This window comes from Squalius cephalus (assembly GCF_949319135.1).
Source record: "Squalius cephalus genome assembly, chromosome: 20".
Taxonomy (NCBI): domain Eukaryota; kingdom Metazoa; phylum Chordata; class Actinopteri; order Cypriniformes; family Leuciscidae; genus Squalius; species Squalius cephalus.
The window spans coordinates 22,992,996-23,014,266 of record NC_137141.1 but is presented as its reverse complement, the minus strand read 5'-3'; the positions used below and the strand labels follow the sequence as shown (position 1 = coordinate 23,014,266).

Sequence of the window (21,271 nt, the reverse complement as noted above, 5' to 3'; positions counted from 1 at the left end):
AAAACAAAATACTCAGACAAAATCAAAGCAGATTCTGAAGTCATGAATGATTCAACCCAACCGCCGTCATTCCTGAATGAATCAGGTTTTGAACGTATGGTCAGGTGCGAATGCCCTTCCCATGGATCTCGAACACGAGATGATGAAAGAGAACGCTGATTCATTAAAAGATAGATGTAATGAAACAAGGTGTTAATTTTAACTTTGAGCTCCACTTTTCAAGGCTCAGCTGACCAGCAATGCATCGCATTGGTAAAGCTGATGCTTCACTTAATAGAGACCAATGTCATTGATTCAATGCATTGACCAGCGCTGACGCCATTCATGCTAAATACCCTTAAACGTTAAAAGGATGATACGACAAATATTTCGCTTTCCTTGGACATGACAACCTTTTCACGAATATATATATGACTTGACCTCAAAGACAGACGCAGGTAATCGCACGCGCTCAGTCTGTTAAAGGCTTGTTGAGTGCAAATCCACAAAGCCTCAGTACAAATCACCATGATAAACACAGTCTTGTTATCATTAACTCATTTAACATTCAATACACATGCACAAAGTTCAAAACTAGAAGGGTATAGCTTATGAAAAAGAAAACTGCTTGCTGTGGTTACTTGCATTCCTCTGCGGTTGGCTTGTCAGTATCGCGGTACTACATTATTGCGGTTATCGTAACAGCCCTAATTACAAACAGGTGCGTTGGATCAGGGTTGTATCTGAACACTGCAGGTCCCCGGGTGTATGTGGTCATGGTTCCAAAGCAGCTTTATGGAAGTAGAAAAATATCCAAATTCAGAACTGGCAAGTGGCTTAAATATATTTACCTTTTCTATGACCACTGAGGGTTTATTGATTTATGGAAAGGACTGAGTAGGAATGACAATAAGATAGTAGATCACCCCTAACCCTCTATCTGATTATTTTCAGGCTTTTGGGAAAAAGGGACCAAACCATTGATCTAACACTAGATGGATGCGGTATGCAGTAACACCTCTTGAAGTCCTCATACTCACACAGGTAATAAGTGAGGACAGCTGCCAAGGGAGTTTCGTGAGGAGACTAATCCAACTCTAGTGCAGGGGAGTCCTCTTCACATCACCTTTATGAATGAGAAGAAAGGTGAACGAATGGTATGGTTATATAATGTATGTATATTGTTCTCTTTAGTTGCTGCTTTCTACTTAGACATGACTCATTGTCTATGATGAGGCTAGACAGTGGTGTCAGTTTAGACAGAGATGAGATGTTAGGTGAAGTGTGAATGAGTGAAGCATAGACATATACAGAGATCTGGAAGTAGATGTGACCATGCGTATGACTTCTACATGTCTGAATAAATATGACCGTGAGAGGTTCATACAGGAGCATGACGGGTCTCATCCTTGATTAATTCATGAGCTATTTCACCTGCTGTGGGGAGCTGTCCTTAAATGATTTACCTTTCCTGCAGCGGTTGGTATTTCAAATGTGACATTTCAGATGGCCGTAGATTTTTAGACTAATCTATTCATTTCTTTTTGCTGTAGGCCATTCCCGATCTCATCGGAAAAAGGTTTAGCATCAATTACTGTAAATCCTGACCATTAAACACAAAGAAAATTATGAGACCTTGCTCAGTGTCACAGACTGGGCAGATATGTCAAAGGCTTTTTAAACAAGACGTGTTGTTGCGTTAAACAGCTAGACAGAGCACAGCGGGACTTAACAGAAGGCATGTTTTAGGCGTGTTAACTCTCAGACAATATTGCTTACATAAACACTTGTAAACACAACCTGATGTCGTAAACATGACTTCCCAACTCATAAATACAAGCTTCTCAGTAGGACTCTTGCTGTGTTCACGCCATGTCGTAATAACCGTAATTTCGAGATGACAACATGTGATATACTACTCTGAGCTGTTCAATTATGCATTTCTGTGGCAACAATATCAACGCCCAAATGAATTTGCAGTGGTCAGGTGGTGCAGCAGTCACGTGGTACAAGTAGAAGCTCTCAGAAAAATCCAAGTTTACAAGTTATAATTACGAGCTCTAAGAGAAGTTGAAATCTCATTATACAGTAATTTTGACATGGTGTGAACGCACCATATTTTTGATTGGCCTTTGGACTATTTTTGTTACACAGACCCTGATACATAAACATCACTCGCACATAGAGATCGGAGATGGCACTGCGCGCACACAGAAACATGCAGGAGCACAGATACTTATCAACGCTGCAATTTTGAATCGCTACATTTATATGACACATTACTGTTTTTAAAGTAATTAAACTCACAGCTTCATTTTTAGTAGAGATACACTGCACAGGCCCAGGTAATTCAGACACGCATCTCTCTCTCTCTCTCTCTCTCTCTCTCTCTCTCTCTCTCTCTCTCTCTCTCTCTCTCTCTCTCTCTCTGCATGCTGGGAGTTTGTGGATGGAGCGTGAGTGTGTGTTGGAGTGAGCTCTACGGTGTGAGTGAGTTTTCTATTATCTTTTATCTATCTCTTGTGGTTTTTTTGTTAGGTAAATAGAGGAAAGTTTGTAGGTGTTTGTGAGGAGCGTCGTCGGTCAGTGTGTACTGATCGCTATGGCGGCGTCTCAGCACACGAGCGTGGAAAGTTTAACTGGCGGCATGGCGTTAAGGTAGTACCCGCAGAGCATTGTTCAGTTGAGGACTGTGTCCTCGCTGTTGCTGCTGTTGTTGGTCATGATTGCATTCTATCTGCATCAAGAATGAATAGCGCAATAGTGATGTTTTTGAACAATGTTGACAAAGTGAATGAAGTTGTAGAAACCGGGATTGTTGTGAATGATTCCCTTACTCCAGTTATGCCCTTGCTTAGTACAACCAGCGAAAAGAGTAATATTGTCAAATGTCTCGCCGTTTATTAAAAATGAAGTGATTGAAAGGGAATTGTCCAGACACGGAAAGTGTGTGTCAAAAATTAAGAAAATCTCACTCGGTTGCAAATCGCCACAGTTGAAACATGTTGTATCATTTAGGAGGCAGGTGCACATGATCTTAAATAACCAGAATGAAGAGCTTAATTTAGCCATGAAGTTTAAGATTGAGGATTTTCATTATGTTATTTTTGCTACCTCGGATCCGATTAAGTGTTTTGGTTGTGGACAAGTGGGTCACGTGATACGCGTGTGCCCTGAGAAGTGTGCAGATCAGAATCACAATACAGGCGAAACGCTTAGTAATACAGATCATCCACAAACGAGTGATACAGTATCTTGTGTTGACAAAAATGGAATTGACGATCGTGAAAGTAATAAAAATGAGAGTGTGGCCACAAATGAAAATGTGCATGAAGGTGGTGTTTCTGAGGTCAGTGTGAGCAGGCCATATTAGAAGATGCTTTGGATGTTGACATGACAGAAGATCAGAGTATTTTTAAAACACCGACATTAAAAAGGAAAACTAAGACCAAAGGAAAAGGAAAAAGGGCTAGTAAAAAAGCTACTGGAACAACTGTTGGTGATGCAAGGGAGGTAGACTCAGAGTCGAGTAATGTTGAGGAGTCTGCTGTGGATAGTGATTGTGAATCATCAGACTCTGTGAGCTCAGCTTCACAGAAGCGATCTGTCCGCAGCGCTTACACATCGGACAAAATTAGAAAGTTTCTTCAGACAATGAAAGGCATGAAAGGTGTAAATGTAGAGGATTACTTCCCAGATTGTGAGTTGTTTATAGATTCAACCAGGGCTTTAGTGAAGGAGGGTGGAGCTTTCACTGAACAAGAAGTCTTTAGGCTGAAGAAAATTGTCCAGAAGTTAAAACTAAATTTATTGAACGATGAATTCGAATCAGTCTAGCTTCTTTTCTTACTTTTTTTTAAGTGTTTGTTACTGGTGTGCTCATTACCTTTTTATGAGTAGGATACAATTGGGCACACTTAATTTAAATGGTGCACGAGACAGCAAGAAAAGAGCAATGCTTTATGAACTGATAAACAAAAGAAAATCGATGTAATGTTGGTCCAGGAAACTCATAGTGATGTTTTTAATGAGAATGAATGGCTAATGGAATGGGATGGGTCAATTATTTTCAGCCACAAAAATCAATGTAGTGGTGGCTTATCTGTACTTTTTAAGAAAAACTTTAAACCAATTTCATATGAGATAGAACATGTTTTTGAGGGACATCTAATGAAAATAAGCAAAACAGCAAAATTTGAAAAATTTGTTTGTTTTTATAAATGTGTATTCTATTGTTGGTCCTGAAAGGGTTGTTCTTTTTGATTAAATTAAGTAATATTTTGTCAAACTGTAAAGAGGAAGAGTTCATATTTGTTGGAGGGGATTTTAATTGTACGGCAAATGATGGAATGGATAGGAACCATAAAGAGCCACATCTAGCTTCTCAACATGCTATAAGAAAGCTTATAGAAGAACATGATTTGTGTGATATATGGATAACTTTATATAAAGAACAAAGGCAGTACACATGGGCGCAAACAAGAGAAAATTATATTTCTATGGCTAGATTTGATAGGTTCTATTGTTTTAAATACCATTTTAATGTTATTAAGAAATCTGAGATTTTGCCTAGTGGGTTTTCTGATCAAAGTCTAGTAATCTATAGTGTCTTCATTACTAATATAAATTCTAAGAGTGCCTATTGGCACTTTAATACTTCTTTGCTACAAGACAATTTTTTAAGGATGTTTTTATTTGTTTTTGGAAACAGTTCAGTTCCAGGAAAAAATTTTTTTTCTTCCCTACAACAATGGTGGGATCATGGGAAAAAAGAGATACAGCAACTGTGTCGTCAGTACACTCTCAACGTGTCCAAGGACATTTCCCAATCAATGAAAACCTTAGAGATTGAAATAGTGGAACTTCAAAATTTGGTGGAGTCCACAGGAAATCGAGGACATATTGAGCTCCTCAAAGTTAAAAAAAGGACTCTGGATAACCTGTTAGGCATCAGAGCACAGGGAGCTTTGATCTGCTCACGTTTTCAGAGTGCAGTAGAGATGGATGGCGCAACTAAATTCTTCTTCGGTTTGGAAAAAAAGAATGGTCAAAGCAGACTTATACATTCTTTATACTCATTGGAGGGTATTTAAACGGTGGAGCCGAAGGAAATTATAAAAAGAGCTGTATTATTTTATTCTGAGCTTTATAAAAGTGAACATACAGAGGAAGATGAGCTGGCCAGCTCTTTTTATATGGGTTTGCCTAAAAAGTTCCAGATGAGACAATTCTTGGCTTTCAGCATCTGAACTGCATGTTGCTCTGCGGAGCATGGATTGCGGTAAGGCCCCAGGAATTGATGGTCTACCAATTGAGTTTTATAAAACGTTTTGGTCAGTGCTGGGGGGTGATTTGCTGTCTGTGTTCAATGATAGTCTGGCTGGAGGGTTGCTACCTTTGAGCTGTAGGATGGCAGTCATTACCCTGTTACCCAATAAAGGTGATTTAAAAGAAATAAAGAACTGGCTCCCTGTTTCACTTTTGTGCTCTGATTTAAAGCTCCTTTCTAAAGCTTTGGCCATTAGGTTGAGGGAGGTAGTTGGGCAGGTTATTCATCGTGATCAAACTTACTGTGTGCCTAACAGGTCTATTTTTGATAATGTTTATCTAATTCGGGATATTTTGGACGTCTCTAGGCTATTGGACACAGACACTGGTCTCATTTCTCTAGATCAGGAAAAGGCATTTGACCGGGTTGAACACAGCTATCTCTTACGCACGCTAGAGGAGTTCAGGTTCAGCTCTGGTTTTATCGCCATGATTAGGGTATTGTAACAGGATGTTGAGAGTGTACTGAAAATTAATGGTGGTCTTAGTGCTCCTTTTAAAATTAACAGGGGTATTAGACAAGGTTGTGCACTTTCAGGAACGTTGTATGCTCTTGCCATTGAACCTTTATTGGTTAAGATCAGAGAAAGCATTGAAGGTTTGACCATACCTTGCTCTGGAGCCAATTTTAAGTTGTCTGCATATGCAGATGATATTATTGTTTTGGTTAAAGGGCAAAATGATGTTGATCTTCTTAAAGACATTTTTGACAAATTTGTTTATCAAATTTGTCAAATTTGTCTCTGCCAAAATTAATTGGTCCAAAAGTGAAGCCATAGTAAGTGGTAAATGGTCCAATGGTCTTCCTAAACTACCAGGTGGTTTGTCCTGGAAAAGAGATGGGTTCAAATATTTAGGAGTATATGTTGGCAACGATTCAATGTTAGACAAAAATTGGGAGGGAGTTTTAGAAAACTTAAAGGGGCGATTGGAAAAATGGAAATGGCTTTTGCCAAAAATGTCTTTTAGAGGGAGGGTTATAATAATTAATAACCTGGTGGCTTCAGTTTTGTGGCATCGTTTGGTCTGCATCGATCCTTCAAATGGACTTTTGAGTAAAATTCAAGCCAGTGTGGTGGACTTTTTTTGGAGCACTTTTCATTGGATACCACAGAGCATACTTTTTCTACCCAGAGATGGAGGAGGACAAGGACTTATCCATTTGCCCAGCAGGGGGGCAGCCTTTCGACTTCCTCGTTGTACTGGCTTTAGGAGGAACCTCTTGTACATGGAGCTCGGCTTGATGTTACTTGTGAAGTTACACCTGGACTGCTTCATTGTTTAATTACCACTAAGACATTAAAACTGCATCATTTGTTGGATGTAGCTGGTTCTGGTTTAAATAATGCTCAGTCCATGGCCGCATATCTAGGTGTGAAAAAATTCTGGACATTTTTAAACAGAAACTCACAGAGGAAGAAAATAATCTGTTAATTGATTTTTATAATGGGAAACTGGTTCCTAATAATACAGATCCCTTTCCAAGTATTTATCTTAGTCCCAATCTCAAAGGACTGTCTGGACCTTTTCTGAATCTGAGGGGGCTAGAAGAGTTAAGTTTGCAGGATGTTCAGAGTAAAGTTTTGTATAAATGTCTTGTAAAAGTTTTAAATAAAGCAAATTTAAAAGAACGCAGTGATACAGTGTGGAGAGAGAAATTGGGAATAGATGATGAAAATAAACCTGTTTGGAGAGTTTTATACAAACCACCAATTGAAAAATATTCAATGGAGAGTTTTACACGGCGCAGTTGTTGTAAATGCATTTGTGAGCTTAATTAATCCCAATGTATCAAGTGATTGTCCTTTGTGTAAAATGAGGGAGACAATTTTTCATTGTTTTTTTTAGAATGTTTAAGAATGTATGATATGTTTTGTTTTTTTGATGTTCTTTTCATGAATTTTGGGGAGATTTTTTTTCTTCTAAGATTTGGATTCTTGGACCCAAATATAGTGTGGCGCAAAGAATAAAAAGTCAATTGTTGAATTTTTTAATTGGGCAAGCCAAACTTGCTGTTTACATAACCAGGAAAAACAAAATAGAAGGTAGAGTAACCAACATGTGGTTATTGTATTTAAAAATATGGTAAAAGCAAGGGTTATGTTTGATTTCAAGTTCTATAAACTGATGAATGATTTAGAAAGTTTTATGCACAAATGGTGTTTTAATGGAGCTATTTGTACGGTTGAAGAAGAAATGTTGATTTTTACTACCATGTTACAATAAGTCTTGATTTTTGTACCTCTTTTTTGTTTTTTTGGATAATGTGATTGGATGTTTTGCTGACGTTGTAGTGATATAAATAAAGTGTGTTGAAAACTCAAACTCTCTCTCTCTCTCTCTCTCTCTCTCTCTCTCTCTCTCAATAATTAATTGAAATAAATGCTATAATTCATTCATTCAAATGAATATAATCTTACTGCACTGCTAAATCTCTGTGTCTGATTTAAAGCGGGCAGAATGCTTGAACTAACGAGTGGTAACTGACAAAAACAACCATCATTTTTACCTAAATTTTTTTCAATTATTGTGCTGCAAACATCAGTAACAGCTTTAGCTTGTCAATGCTGGCAAATGACCATGGTATTTGTGGAATAATCCACGGCTAGCTGTGCATTAAACGATTAGAATTTTTTCCTCCGCGCCATGCACTAGAATCGTTTAACACACAGCTAGCCGTGGATTATCCCTTACTTATCCTGTGCCCAAATTCATCCAGTTGGCCCATTTTTTAAAACTGACATTGATCTGCTGTGCTGTCAAAACTTTTAAGCTTGTTTACACAGCATCTTAAAACTGTGCCACTCATGTTGCGGAATGGTAAAAAACTGCAAGATGCACCATAATGGCCTAAAGGCATCCAAATAGTGTTTGCATAGACCAACAATTGAAAAATAGTACACGTCTTGTGTGAACATTCCCTCACGTCTCTAGACTAAACTACGGTGTTATGCCCATTAATGTCTTATAATGTTACATACAATATTAAGTAATAAAACAATAGACTGAGAAATTATTTCTTGTTTTTATAGTTAGATTAGATTTTTAAAGAGAACCGTTTGGTGTGCTAGCTTAGCAAACAGTTAGTCAAGTAGCTTGTTTGCTTCACCTACTGTATATACCTTAAACAAATGTTAAACAGAATTTATCAGCAAAACTAGATATTTTTGCTAGAAACTAGATATTTATCCACAAATTAAGAATTTGAACAATGCATTGATTTGTTCCATTTTAGTTGAATCGTGGCCATGTTGTACTAATTTGTTCTCCCGTTTTAGTTAAATTGTGGCCACAATATAGCTTTGGAACACATTAGTATGACATGGCCATGATTTAACTTATTTAAGGGAACAAATTTATAAAACGTGGCCAGTGGCCATGAATGAATATGTTGTGGTAATTAATTCATAATTTAAGGGCTCCGTTTAAAAAAAAACAAAAAAAACACAGGCTAGGCTTCTAATCTCAGAGAATTCACTTCTGGTAATGGGGTATATTTTTGTGTTTATATATCATGTTTATTTTGAGTGAGAAAACAATGCACACTAATTCAAATTCAGAAAGCAATAATTCAACAACAAATACCGTAGCCTATTAAGTCACACTTTTTCTATGAATAAAAGGTGAGCCAGTAGCCACAGACATCTGATAATCATCAGAACTTCTCTTTTCACATGCTTTTCATGTTCAGCAGCTCCGCAAGCAGAGAAATAGGCTGTATTTTCATCATTCTATTCAAAACTGAAATTAACAGATTTGAGTCTGAGATACTACACTCTCTCTCAGCCATTCGCTCTGTAAATTCTCCAAAAGTTGTTAATTTGACAATGTCTCTCATTAGCACTCTGTGATCAGGCTTTCAGAAAAGAAAGTCAAAGATAATAGGATACATATTAGGCTACGGACAGCGCAGAACATCTGATAGTTGAGATGGTGTGGAAGCGTTAATTAAGTTCTGTGATGAATTTTTTGCTCTCCTTCTGTTACGGATGTGCAGTCCTCCATCCTGCAGCTATGCAGAGGCTTAGATCACACCTGGATTATGAAAGTAAATTTGTCATATGTTGTAAATAGACTATTTAGTTGTTCTTTTTGGAAGTGTGTAAATGCTTACAGTTGTTCCATTTGCTAAAAAAAATAACAGTCCTTTGCTGTTTGGAATGGATGTTACTATATTGCATAAATCATCCTGATTTACTTAAAACATTATGGCTAAAATTAGCGCTCAATTGTGTTCACGTTTGGCGTGTTGACATTAACTTTTAGCTCATATAGTATTTATGCTCATCTTAACTGTTTATACAGCAAATGTGAAGAGTTCAGGTTGCATTAAATAAATCCCTTTATCCACTCTCCAGTGCTCTCTGTGATGTCAGGTTTTACTTAAGTACGTGAAATATAGAATCTGCCTTTGAACTTCATGCCTTTTATAGTATGAGTGGCTTTATCTGCATGCCAAACAGCACTGCATGATTACACTTGAAATGTATGTGGTTTTACATCATTTGCATAAGATGACTGATGTTATTTCTTCTTGCTAAACTTTATACACTGTGTCATCTTTATTTTTGTCGCAAGGGCTCAGTTCTCCAGTTGAGTAAATCCAGCGGGTGTCTTGAGAAGGGTTGTCGAGGAATGTTTTATTGTTGCTTTCAACAATCAGTGGTTCTGCGCTGAATGTCAGCGTGGCTGAAAATCACTTTCTTGGAAGTGCCTGGACTGTGTGCGAAAGACTATATATGCCATGACAAATTTCGAGATTTTATCAATTTGTTATTTTGATCCTCCAATATCCTGTTTCTCAAAAAGCCATTTTGAACGCACAGATCTCATGTACAAAGAGCCCTGATGGTAATGTCTTCCAACAGCCTCATTTCCCCCTGGTATCATGTGGAATAAAGAAATCATGAAAGCAAGGTTCTAACCCTAACCTAACCCTAACATTAAAGGATCAGCCCTCTTCATGTTCAAAGTTGTTCATGATTTTTTCATAAAACTTTTAGAGTACAGAGATGAAAGAACATTTTTTTCCTTCTTTTTTTACAGATCTCCAGTGAATAACGAGCAGGTGTCATATATTATCAGAAATGGCAAGAGAATGACCCTTGTGGTACATTATGCTCCTCTGTTTTATGGGTTAAATCTGATTGATTCAGGTCATGGGCATTCCTGAAATAGGTTTAATAAAGTGACTTGAAAGACACTTTCCACTATTCTCTCTAGAAGTATACTATGACAATATGGGGGTGGGGGTCACAACAGCTTTTGTAAGGTTTATTTAAGAAAGTCTGAAAAGGTTGATGTAGCAAATCAAGTGGCAAGAGGATGACGTGGAAATCATTTTTCTGTCCTTCTGAATTTCTTTCTCTTCATCTCTTCCAATTGTGGTAAAACCTTAAGGGCAATAATGTACAGTGCTCTGATTTATCCCTTTTATGACCCAAGCCATTAAAAATATATGGACTGAAAAGGCTGCAGGAGTCAAAGCCATAGTGTCAGACAGTCAGACTAAGTATCATGCTGAAGCTATATAAAAATTCTATGTGAACTGATATTTAACCCAGGCTTTATACTGTCTGAGGTTCCCAACAATGATTTCTCTAGATTATATCTCCAGAAATTTGATTTGAGAAATGTAATGGTTGAAATGGTTGAAGGCGTTGTTGTGTTTGGAGCTCCGTCGAATTAATTCAGAAACCTTGTTTTTCTTCTTTACACTCTTTTACAAACGAACTTTTTCATTTTTATAGCGTGTGAACATATCTGGAATACTATTCTCCTTAAAAAACAATCGGATTGCTCTGATATCGCTAACTTACATATATCCAACCTTTCGAACTTCCGCTACTAGCCTTAGCCCGCTAGCATTACACGCGTGGTCGCGCCTATCGATCGACTTATTTACACCCGTATCACTGAAAGCTATAATTCGCCATTATAGCACATCTGCTATAATGGCGAATATAACGGATGTGTGTCTAACGTTACCTTTGAGTGCAGGTGAGGACACCTTCGAGCTGCATTCTGTGCAGTTAGAGCTGGAATCCGTGGAGAAGCAGATCCGCGACCTACTAGAGAGACAGGCCGAGCTACGAGATCGACGTTTCGCGCTTGAAACATCACGCGCCGATGCTCACAGGTCAGTGGTTAGTAACCTTTTGACTCCGACCTCGTCTACTCCATGTGTTTCTCTGCCCAGGATGCGATCATCCCTGGTTTCATTCACTCCGGCACCGACACAACAACATGGACCCTGGGTGATTCCACAGCGGAAGACGCGGGCCAGGACCAGAGCTAGGACCTCTCCGCCCCTCCCGGCCTTCGAGATCTCCACCCGGAACCGCTTCTCCCCTCTACGCGAGACGGAACGCGACGCTGTGATCATCGGCAGTTCCATCGTCCGGCATGTCCGTGCTACCATAGGTAAAGGTAAGGTTCGCACTCACTGCTTTCCTGGTGCTCGTGTTCTCGATGTCGCTGCACAGGTTCCCGGGATTCTGAACGGTGACGAGCCCGTCGGAGCTGTCGTGCTGCACGCGGGAACGAACGACATCAGGCTACGGCAGTCGGAGGTTCTGAAGAAGGACTACAGGAGCCTGATCGAGACGGTACGCAGTACATCGCCTGAAACAACGATCATCGTGTCTGGACCGCTTCCCACCTACCGACTAGGACACGAAAGGTTCAGTAGATTATTTGCTCTAAATGAATGGTTAATGTCATGGTGTAATGAACAGAGACTGCTCTTTGTAAATAATTGGAATCTTTTCTGGGAGCGACCTAGGCTCTTCCGTGCTGATGGCCTGCACCCCAGCAGAATCGGAGCGGCTCTTCTGTCGGACAACATCTCCAAGACGCTACACACCATATGACTAGTAAGTCAAAGTCCAAATCACACTCTTTGCTGTCCAAACTTAATTGATATAAGTACCAATGTAGAACATTATATTGAAACTGTGTCTATTCCTCGTTTAGTGAGATCAAATAATAAATCTACTGCAGGATCTAAGAAAAATCTAATTGTGATTAAACCAGAAAATCTCAATATTAGTGAACAAAAACAATTTATAAAGCTAGGTCTTTTAAACATCAGATCGCTTACACCTAAGGCGGTTATTGTAAATGAAATGGTCACAGATAATAGTTTCGATGTACTTTGCCTTACTGAAACCTGGCTTAAACCAAATGATTATTTCGGTCTTAATGAGTCTACTCCTCCTGGATACTGTTACAAGCATGAGCCCCGTCTGATTGGTCGTGGCGGTGGTGTTGCTATAATCTATAAAGATATTCTAACTGTTACTCAGAAAACAGGTCACAGGTTTAATTCGTTTGAAGTACTTGTGCTAAATGTTACTCTCTTAGATGTAAGAAAGAAATCCATATTATCTCTAGCCTTGGCTACTGTATATAGACCGCCAGGGCCTTACGCTGATTTCCTAAAAGAGTTTGCAGACTTTCTCTCAGATCTTTTGGTCAATGTCGATAAAGCATTAATTGTTGGAGATTTTAACATACACGTAGATAATTCAAATGATGCTTTAGGGGCTGTGTTTACAGATTTATTAAACTCCTTTGGGGTCAAGCAAAACGTAACTGGTCCCACTCATCGTCTTAATCATACGCTAGATTTAATTATATCACATGGAGCCGATCCAACCGATATAGATATTATACCGCAAAGTGATGAAGTCACTGACCATTACATGGTCACTTGCATACTACATACCGCTGAAATTTGTCATGTTGCGCCGCGTTATCGACCAGGCAGAACAATCCTTCCAACAACTATAGATCATTTCTCAAATAGCTTACCTGATCTGTCTCAGCTGCTCAGTGAACCCAAACAAACAGATGAACTAGAGGAAATGACTAGCACTATGAGCACCATTTTCTCTTGTACATTAGACATCGTTGCACCAATTAGATTAAAAAAGGTTAGAGAGAAAACTAAAGCACCATGGTACAACAGTGTTACGCATGTTCTAAAGAGAGAAACTCGTAATTTAGAGCGTAAATGGAAACAAACTAATTTAGAGGTCTTTAGAATCGCATGGAAAGACAGTATGTCACGTTATAAAAAGGCCCTAAAAGCAGCCAGGGCTGAGCATCTCCGCAAACTAATAGAAAACAACCAAAATAATCCTAGGTTTTTATTTAACACCGTCGCTAGACTAACAAATAAACAGACGTTACCGGAGCAAAATATTCCGTCACAGTGTAGTAGTAATGATTTTATGAATTTCTTCACTGAGAAAATAGAAAGCATCAGAAACACAATTGTAAATGTACAATCTTTAATGGTGTCTTATGATTCAGCCTCAATTATCACCCCGCAAGAACAATTACAGCGCTTTGCAACTATAGGACAGGAAGAGTTAAATAAACTTATCATTGCATCTAAACCAACAACGTGTTTATTAGATCCAATACCAACTAAACTACTGAAACAAGTGTTACCTGTAGTGGAAGAGCCTCTTCTCAATATTATTAACTCGTCTTTATCCTTAGGTCATGTTCCAAGAATATTCAAGTTGGCAGTTATAAAACCTCTTATTAAGAAACCACAATTAGATCATAATAACCTAGCAAATTACAGACCCATTTCAAATCTTCCATTTATGTCTAAAATACTAGAAAAAGTTGTGTCCGCTCAACTGTGCTCTTTCTTGCAAGAAAATGATATCTATGAAAAGTTTCAGTCTGGATTCAGGCCGCACCATAGCACAGAAACTGCGCTCGTTAAAATCACAAATGATTTACTTTTAGCTTCTGACCAAGGCTGTATCTCAATACTAGTTTTACTTGATCTTAGTGCTGCGTTCGATACTATAGATCACACAATACTCTTAGACCGACTACAAAACTACACTGGTGTTCAGGGACAGGCATTAAGCTGGTTCAGATCATACTTATCAGACCGTTACCATTTTGTCTGCGTAAATGGGGAAAAATCGAAGATAACGTCAGTAAACTACGGTGTACCGCAAGGATCTGTGTTAGGCCCTCTGCTATTCTCAATATATATGCTGCCACTTGGTAATATTATAAGAAAACATGGAATTAATTTCCACTGTTATGCTGATGACACTCAATTATATATTTCATCACGACCAGATGAAAACGCTAAATTATCTAAATTAACAGAGTGTGTTAAAGATATAAAATACTGGATGACATGTAATTTTCTGCTATTAAATTCAGATAAAACGGAGGTATTACTTATTAGTCCAAAAAACTGCCCACAAAACCTCTTACAATACAACTTTAATTTAGAAGGGTGTCCTGTTACTTTATCCTCTACAGTAAAAGACCTGGGTGTTATATTAGACCGCAACTTGTCTTTTGAAAATCATATTTCATATGTTACAAGAACAGCCTTTTTCCACCTTAGAAACATTGCTAAGCTACGTAACATGCTATCTGTTTCTGATGCAGAAAAGTTAGTTCATGCATTCATGACCTCGAGACTAGATTACTGTAATGCTTTATTAGCTGGTTGTCCTGCATCCTCAATAAACAAGCTACAGTTAGTCCAAAATGCCGCCGCTAGAGTTCTTACTAGATCAAGAAAATACGATCATATAACACCAATTCTGTCGTCTCTACATTGGTTACCTATAAAGTTCCGTATCAATTACAAAGTATTGCTACTGACCTATAAAGCCCTAAATGGTTTAGCTCCCGTGTATTTAACGGAACTTCTATCGCCCTACAATCCATCGCGCTCTTTAAGATCACTAAATTCGAGGCTTCTGGTCATTCCTAGGATATCTAAGTCCACTAAAGGAGGGAGAGCGTTTTCACATTTAGCTCCTAAACTGTGGAATGGCCTTCCTGATATTGTTCGAGGCTCAGACTCGCTGTCCCAGTTTAAAACTAGATTAAAGACGCATCTCTTCAGCCAGGCATTCACATAATACTTACATTTTATACTACAGTTGAATCAGATTGAATGCATTAATATTGCGAACAGCAGCTACGCTAATTATTTCCCATATGCTTTTCTGTTGTTATCTCGGGACGCTAGTCCCGAGGTAAATACAGATCGTCAGCTCCAGTTTGTATCCAGCCTCTCATGGAAACTACAGATTCTCCAACACCTGTGCAGAGACGACTCGGCGCCTGTGAAGAGACGACTCGACGCTGGCGATGTTTATGCCCTAAATCAATACATGATTAACTAACTGTATTTCTCTATGTACATTTCTGAAATGCACTTTCTGTAAAGCTGCTTTGAAACAATATGTATTGTGAAAAGCGCTATACAAATAAATTTGAATTGAATTGAATTGAATTGAAATGAACATTTAGTGTTCGTTCACACAGAACGCCTTTTTGCTTTACAAAACGTGAGACGTGGGCAATGGAATGGGGAAAAAAATGCAAGGTCTTGAGACGCGTTTTGTTGAACTGATTTTTAAATGCGTTTTTAGAATGCCATGTCATGAGCGAGACACTGCAAAAAACACAAGACGCGAGCGCAATGGTTATACACGTCTGTCTAGAGCGTGCTTACATAAAAAAAACAATCAAAAAGTAGTGCATTGGAATGGAAAAATGCATTCTGTGTGAACATGAGTGGATGTGAAATCAAAATTGACCTATTTATTTGATATTCCAGAGAAAACCGGTGGTCTTTTGCTATACAAAACAGTTTTCCTTTTCCATTGAAGTCACTTAGGACATTCAGGCTTTATAATAATGTGGCAAATAGCTTTTTAGGTACTGTTTTAGCTAATTTGGTATAGCTAAAGATTTTTAATATTGCCATTAGTCACATTTGTAAGGTCAAAGGTGCATTGCAGTGATGCAGGATCCCACAATCCAAAGAACCAGAGCCCAAGTATTATGCTTTGCAGACTCTGTCTGTCAAACTGAATTGAATGAATATTGATCTGCGAACTGGTCCAACAGCTCAGAAATCATAAATGTTGATGATATTTCACTAGAGAACATTAAGTCAAGTCACCTTTCATTTATATAGCGCTTTTAACAATATAGATGGTTTCAAAGCAGCTTTACAGTGATAATAGGAAATTAAAGTAACAGAGATTGGTTTGGCTTTACAGCAGCTCTAGAGTAAAGTTATTGTCCAGCTAAAATTAGTTTTTGATTTATTCACTTACGTTGCAAAGATCATTAGTTATTAACTTACTCGCTTACACAACACCATTTTAACTAAAAACAGAAAACTTTGAACGTGTTCTGGCCGTTCATTTGCACGACAACTTTGTTTGGTGGCTCGAGAATGCAATCTTTGACATAGGTTCCAAGGTGCAAGTTTTAATTAAAAAAAAAAAACGTTATCATCTCCTTGTTAACTTCAAAAACTTGAATCTGTGAAAAAGGTGATGGTGTGCACATTATGTGTTTAGTCTATAGGTATGCTCGTTTGAATATATATGTGCACAAGGGAAGGATGCCTTCACAGGGGAGAGGCTAGTTCAGGACTGCGTTGTAGTAATGTCTAGGCACAGGTCCTTCATCAGATCTGTATATGGCTTGGATCCGGCGGACTACGGTAAACCTCGGGATAAACAGAGAGAATAATATTAGCGTAGACGCCATTCCATGATGTAACGAGTACATCAGGTGTTATGGGAAGTGATCCCTGACCTAATCTATGCAGCCTAACATTGAATTATAGAAGTTGATAATGTGGTATGCTAGGTTAATGAGATGTGTTTTTAGTCTAGATTTAAACTGACAATGTGTCTGCTTCCCGGACAATGTTAGATAAACTGTTCCAAAGTTTAGATGCTAAATAGGAAAAGGATCTACCGCCAGCAGTCGATTTTGATATTCTTGGTATTATCAACTGGCCAGAATTTTGAGATCGCAATAGATGTTAAGGACTATAATGCGTTAAGAGCTCACTCAAGTACTGGGGAGCTAAACCATTTAGTGCTTTGTAAGTAATCAGCAATATTTAAAAATGTATACAATATTTAATAGGGAGCCAAAAAAATCTAGACGCACCCTAGCGGCAGCAACATTTATTTTGCAGCCAGGGTAGTCTAGTAACTCTCCGTTGACATTCGGAGCTGTAAAAACCTAAATTGGGTCAGGCCAATCACATCATGTATAGAGTAGGCGGGGCGGGCTTAACATAACGACAGAGTTGCGACGGTTCCCTGCTACGTTACTTGAAAACAAAGAAGAGTTGCTGCTTCTGGCGAACAGTCTTTCAAATCGGCTTTGGCCGCGACTCTAGAGGACTTGGAGTTAAGTTTTTCTTTGAGAAAAGAGCAAAGAACGCCACTTATTCTTAAAAAAGGAAGATGTGTTTGTAGTTTTGCCGGCCAGATTCAAAAGTTTAATCTATCAACTAACGTAAGCTCCGCTGTTGGGAAAACGCTCTGGTTGGTTGAAGCGCTGTCCTATTGCGTGCAGAGGCAATTTGAAAGACAGCCGTTTATCCCGCCCCTCGGATTGAGCCGTGTCTATGGTGAGTTGCCAGACCTAACACCTTGATGTAGGGTTAGGGTTAGGGTTAGGGTTAGGGAGCCAATGCAGTGTTGACAGAACCGGGCTAATATGGTCATACTTTCTTGTTCTGGTAAGAACTCGAGCTGCTGCGTTTTGGACCAGCTGTAGTTTGTTTATTATGCGTGCAGGGCAACCACCCATAATAGCATTACAATAATCTAGCCTTGATGTCATAAACGCATGAACTAACTGTTCCGCATTTGTCATTGAGAGCATATGTCGAAATTTAGATATATTTTTAAGATGGAAGAATGCGATTTTACAGATACTAGAAATGTGACTTTCAAATGAAAGTTTTGTATCAAAGAGTACACCCAGTTCCTAACTGACGACGAAGACTTGACAGAGCAGCCATTAGCAAACCTTGAAATGGTTGAAGTGCAGCATTCTGCTCATTTCAGTGCATTTCAAAATTAAATTGTACAGAGCCAACTTTTTGTAGACCTTTTAAACCAATTGTCACAGTTTTGCTATTAAAATCAGCATTTAAAGGAACACTCCACCGTTTTTTCATATTAAACTATGTTATTCCCTTAACTAAGACGATGATACATACCTCTCTCATCTCAGTGCGTACACTCAATCGCTCTGGCGCGCGGCGACACTTTGATAGCACTTAGCTTAGCCCAGTTCTGTTGGGTGCGGACTGGATCGATTCAATTCCTAGAGTTTCTGAAACAAATCTTTGGGGTGCGGACTGGTGGGGAAGTGAACCCTAGGTTACCCCGTGAGTCAGTCCTAGAGATTTCCGGGTCTATTGGAGACGTCCAATAGATTTCTTAGGCGCACCGAATGAACACCACAGACACAGTGTAATAATCACCATGGGAAAATCTCAGAGTAAAACTGGGAGCTGTGAAAAATATGATACACCGGTGTTTTGCCAGATGAGAAAGTTGTATGGGAACAAGTGTTTGCGAGCAACTGTGAAAAATATGATACACTGGTGTTTTGCCAGATGAGAAGTTTTATCTATGTATCATCTTTTTAATCTTTTAATTCCTTTTATAACTGTTTTAATTTTTCTTGTTTTTAGTTTGTGATTATTTTAATTCCTTTCTGTGTAAATGTAAGCACTTTGAATTACCATAATATATGAAATGTGCTTTTTGTGAAATGTGAAAATTGCCTTGCCTTGCCTTAAAATCATATGTTTGAGTGTGAAATAGTGTCTAAATGGCACTTTAGAGTAGTGTAGTAACACTAAATCCTGTTTGTTAATTTCTTTGGCAGTAGATATTTTGTTTCCTGTTGGTGCTTCAATAAGAGTGTAATAATTTTCCTTCCCATTTTAAATTATTGGCAGGTTTTTTAATTTCCTGGTTTAGGCTATTGTGCAGTAAAAAGCAAACTCAAGGTCTGAGGGGAGTCTGTTCGTTTTGGGAGATAACCAAACATATTGAAGGCCAGCGGCTCAGGTAAATAATTTGTTTGAAGTAATTCGCTTGTCATCTTTTGTTTTCCTGAGTTGCAGATGAGGCAGTCTATCAGTGAAAGGTTCACTTGAATGACAAGTGCTGGAATCACACTGTAGACCTACATCAATTTACATGTGCAAAATAATTGTTCTATTAGATGAAAATGGTTTGCAATTATTGGTTGCTGTGAGTAATAAATCGAGTCTGGTAGTAGTAGATGTATAAAACTTTTTTTTTTAATTAACATTATTAGTTTAGGTTAATATTCATTAAATGTCTAAGGAAAGAAAAGGTGTTTATTTTACAGTATGCGGTGTGATAGATCATCAAGTTTTGTTAATTTTTTCAATTACTTTTTGGCTTCATCGATCCATTTTGCATGATGCTGCGGTCAAATTAATTTAAATTCAAATATTAGTAATTCAAATATTTAATACAGTCTCTCAATTATGAGCTGATAAAGCTGCATGCATAAGCAATATGATTTGCAATATACTTCTAAAATGTGCCTAAAACTTTTTTCACAGTACTCTGTGTATGTACTCTACCATTAAAATTTTTGGATCAGTAAGATTTTTTTTTAAATGTTTTTTTTTTTTTTTTTATTATTTTTTTTTTATGTCTCTTTGCTCACCATGGCTGCACTTCCAGTATTTGATTAAAAATACAGAAAAACAGTTATATTGTGTCAATTGTTTTCTATTTTAATATAGGCCTATTTTAAATGTTAAAAAAGTTGTCCTTTATTGGAATATAAATTAATATTTTGGGGGGGATTATTTGAATTGAAAGTTCAAAAGTAGCATTTACATCAAATATTTACTGTCACTTTTGATCGATTTAATTCATCATTTCCAAATAAAAGTATACATTTCCTTAAAATAAAATCTTACTGACCCCAAACATTTAAAAGATAGAACAGATACATAGACCGATGACTTAAATAATATGTCATATTAATATATTCCCGGTAAGAAAAAAGTGCACAGACAAAACATACACACTGCTCTTTATTATATAAATCTCAGTTTGCCAACTATGAAAATTTATTTTCTACTCTTCTCTCCATTGTTATATTTCCCCATATTCTTGACTGATTCTAAAGACATGAGAAAAGGGATTTTGTGAGATTTACATTAACCAATAGAGCAGCATAAAAAAAACACATTAAGTGTGGCCTGCTGCAGTCTCTCTGCATTACAGCAGCCCTGCTGTTCCTCTCTGGGGCTTTCTCACTAGATGCTGTTTGTTAGAAAGCCAATTTGTCACCTCAGCTATGCTGTGAGCATCATTAGCAGAGGTCGACAGCTCTCTTACTCGCCTGGTTTCATGGTTGAATTCTCCTTTTCCACATCACTCTCTCTCTCTCTCTCTCTCTCTCTCTCTCTCTCTCTCTCTCTCTCTCTCTCTCTCTCTCTCATATTTAGGACTCGGGATAAAATCATGCTTTGGTAGAGCCACTGGTGATGAATGATCAGGCTTGGAAGAAAGATAGCAGTATGCAAGACAGGGATAGGTTACAGAGAGAGGTTATTATAATTCCAAAGGACGATATGACTTGGGTAGGTGGTTTCTTGGTTGTGGAGTGAAAATGTTTAGCTCAGAGATATTGTGGAAATCCAGTATAATGCAATGCAAAGCACTGTCAGCTGAAAATGACGTTCTAGATTTAAAACTTTTTGAAATCTGTTTAATGCAGTGAATGTATCTATTCACATCACCATTCTGTGGGTTGGGTTTTCAGGCCAGCTGAGAAGATATGCTCCAAATCTTGATTCCTAATCTAATGTGTACTGTATGTTTGCAGTGCATTGTAAGAGAAGAATCCCAAGAGAGGGACCCGTTAATGAAATAAAGATTTTTAAACCAGTAAATTTAGCCATGAGGAGCTGCAAGGGAATGAGTTCTGCTCCTTTTCATTATGTTTTTCTCATTATGTTCTTCTGTAAAATGTTGTCAGATTTGAGTTTGTTAAAATGAAGAAAAAACAAAAAAAAAATGTTTAAAGTAATGGGGCAAATTCAGTGAACTGCTGCACCACTGTTGCAGCACAG

The 21,271-nt window shown here is 38.0% G+C and overlaps 1 protein-coding gene across 1 annotated transcript; it reads left to right on the top strand.

The window, feature by feature from the left end:
• The first annotated feature begins 11,130 nt into the window (after positions 1-11,130).
• Positions 11,131-15,416, top strand: LOC307148087 (uncharacterized protein). Its single transcript, XM_079853317.1, has 2 exons — positions 11,131-12,182; positions 15,338-15,416. Exon 1 carries the CDS (start codon positions 11,262-11,264, stop codon positions 12,177-12,179), a length of 918 nt encoding a protein of 305 aa, XP_079709443.1. The 5' UTR covers positions 11,131-11,261; the 3' UTR covers positions 12,180-12,182; positions 15,338-15,416.
• The last annotated feature ends 5,855 nt before the right edge of the window (positions 15,417-21,271 follow it).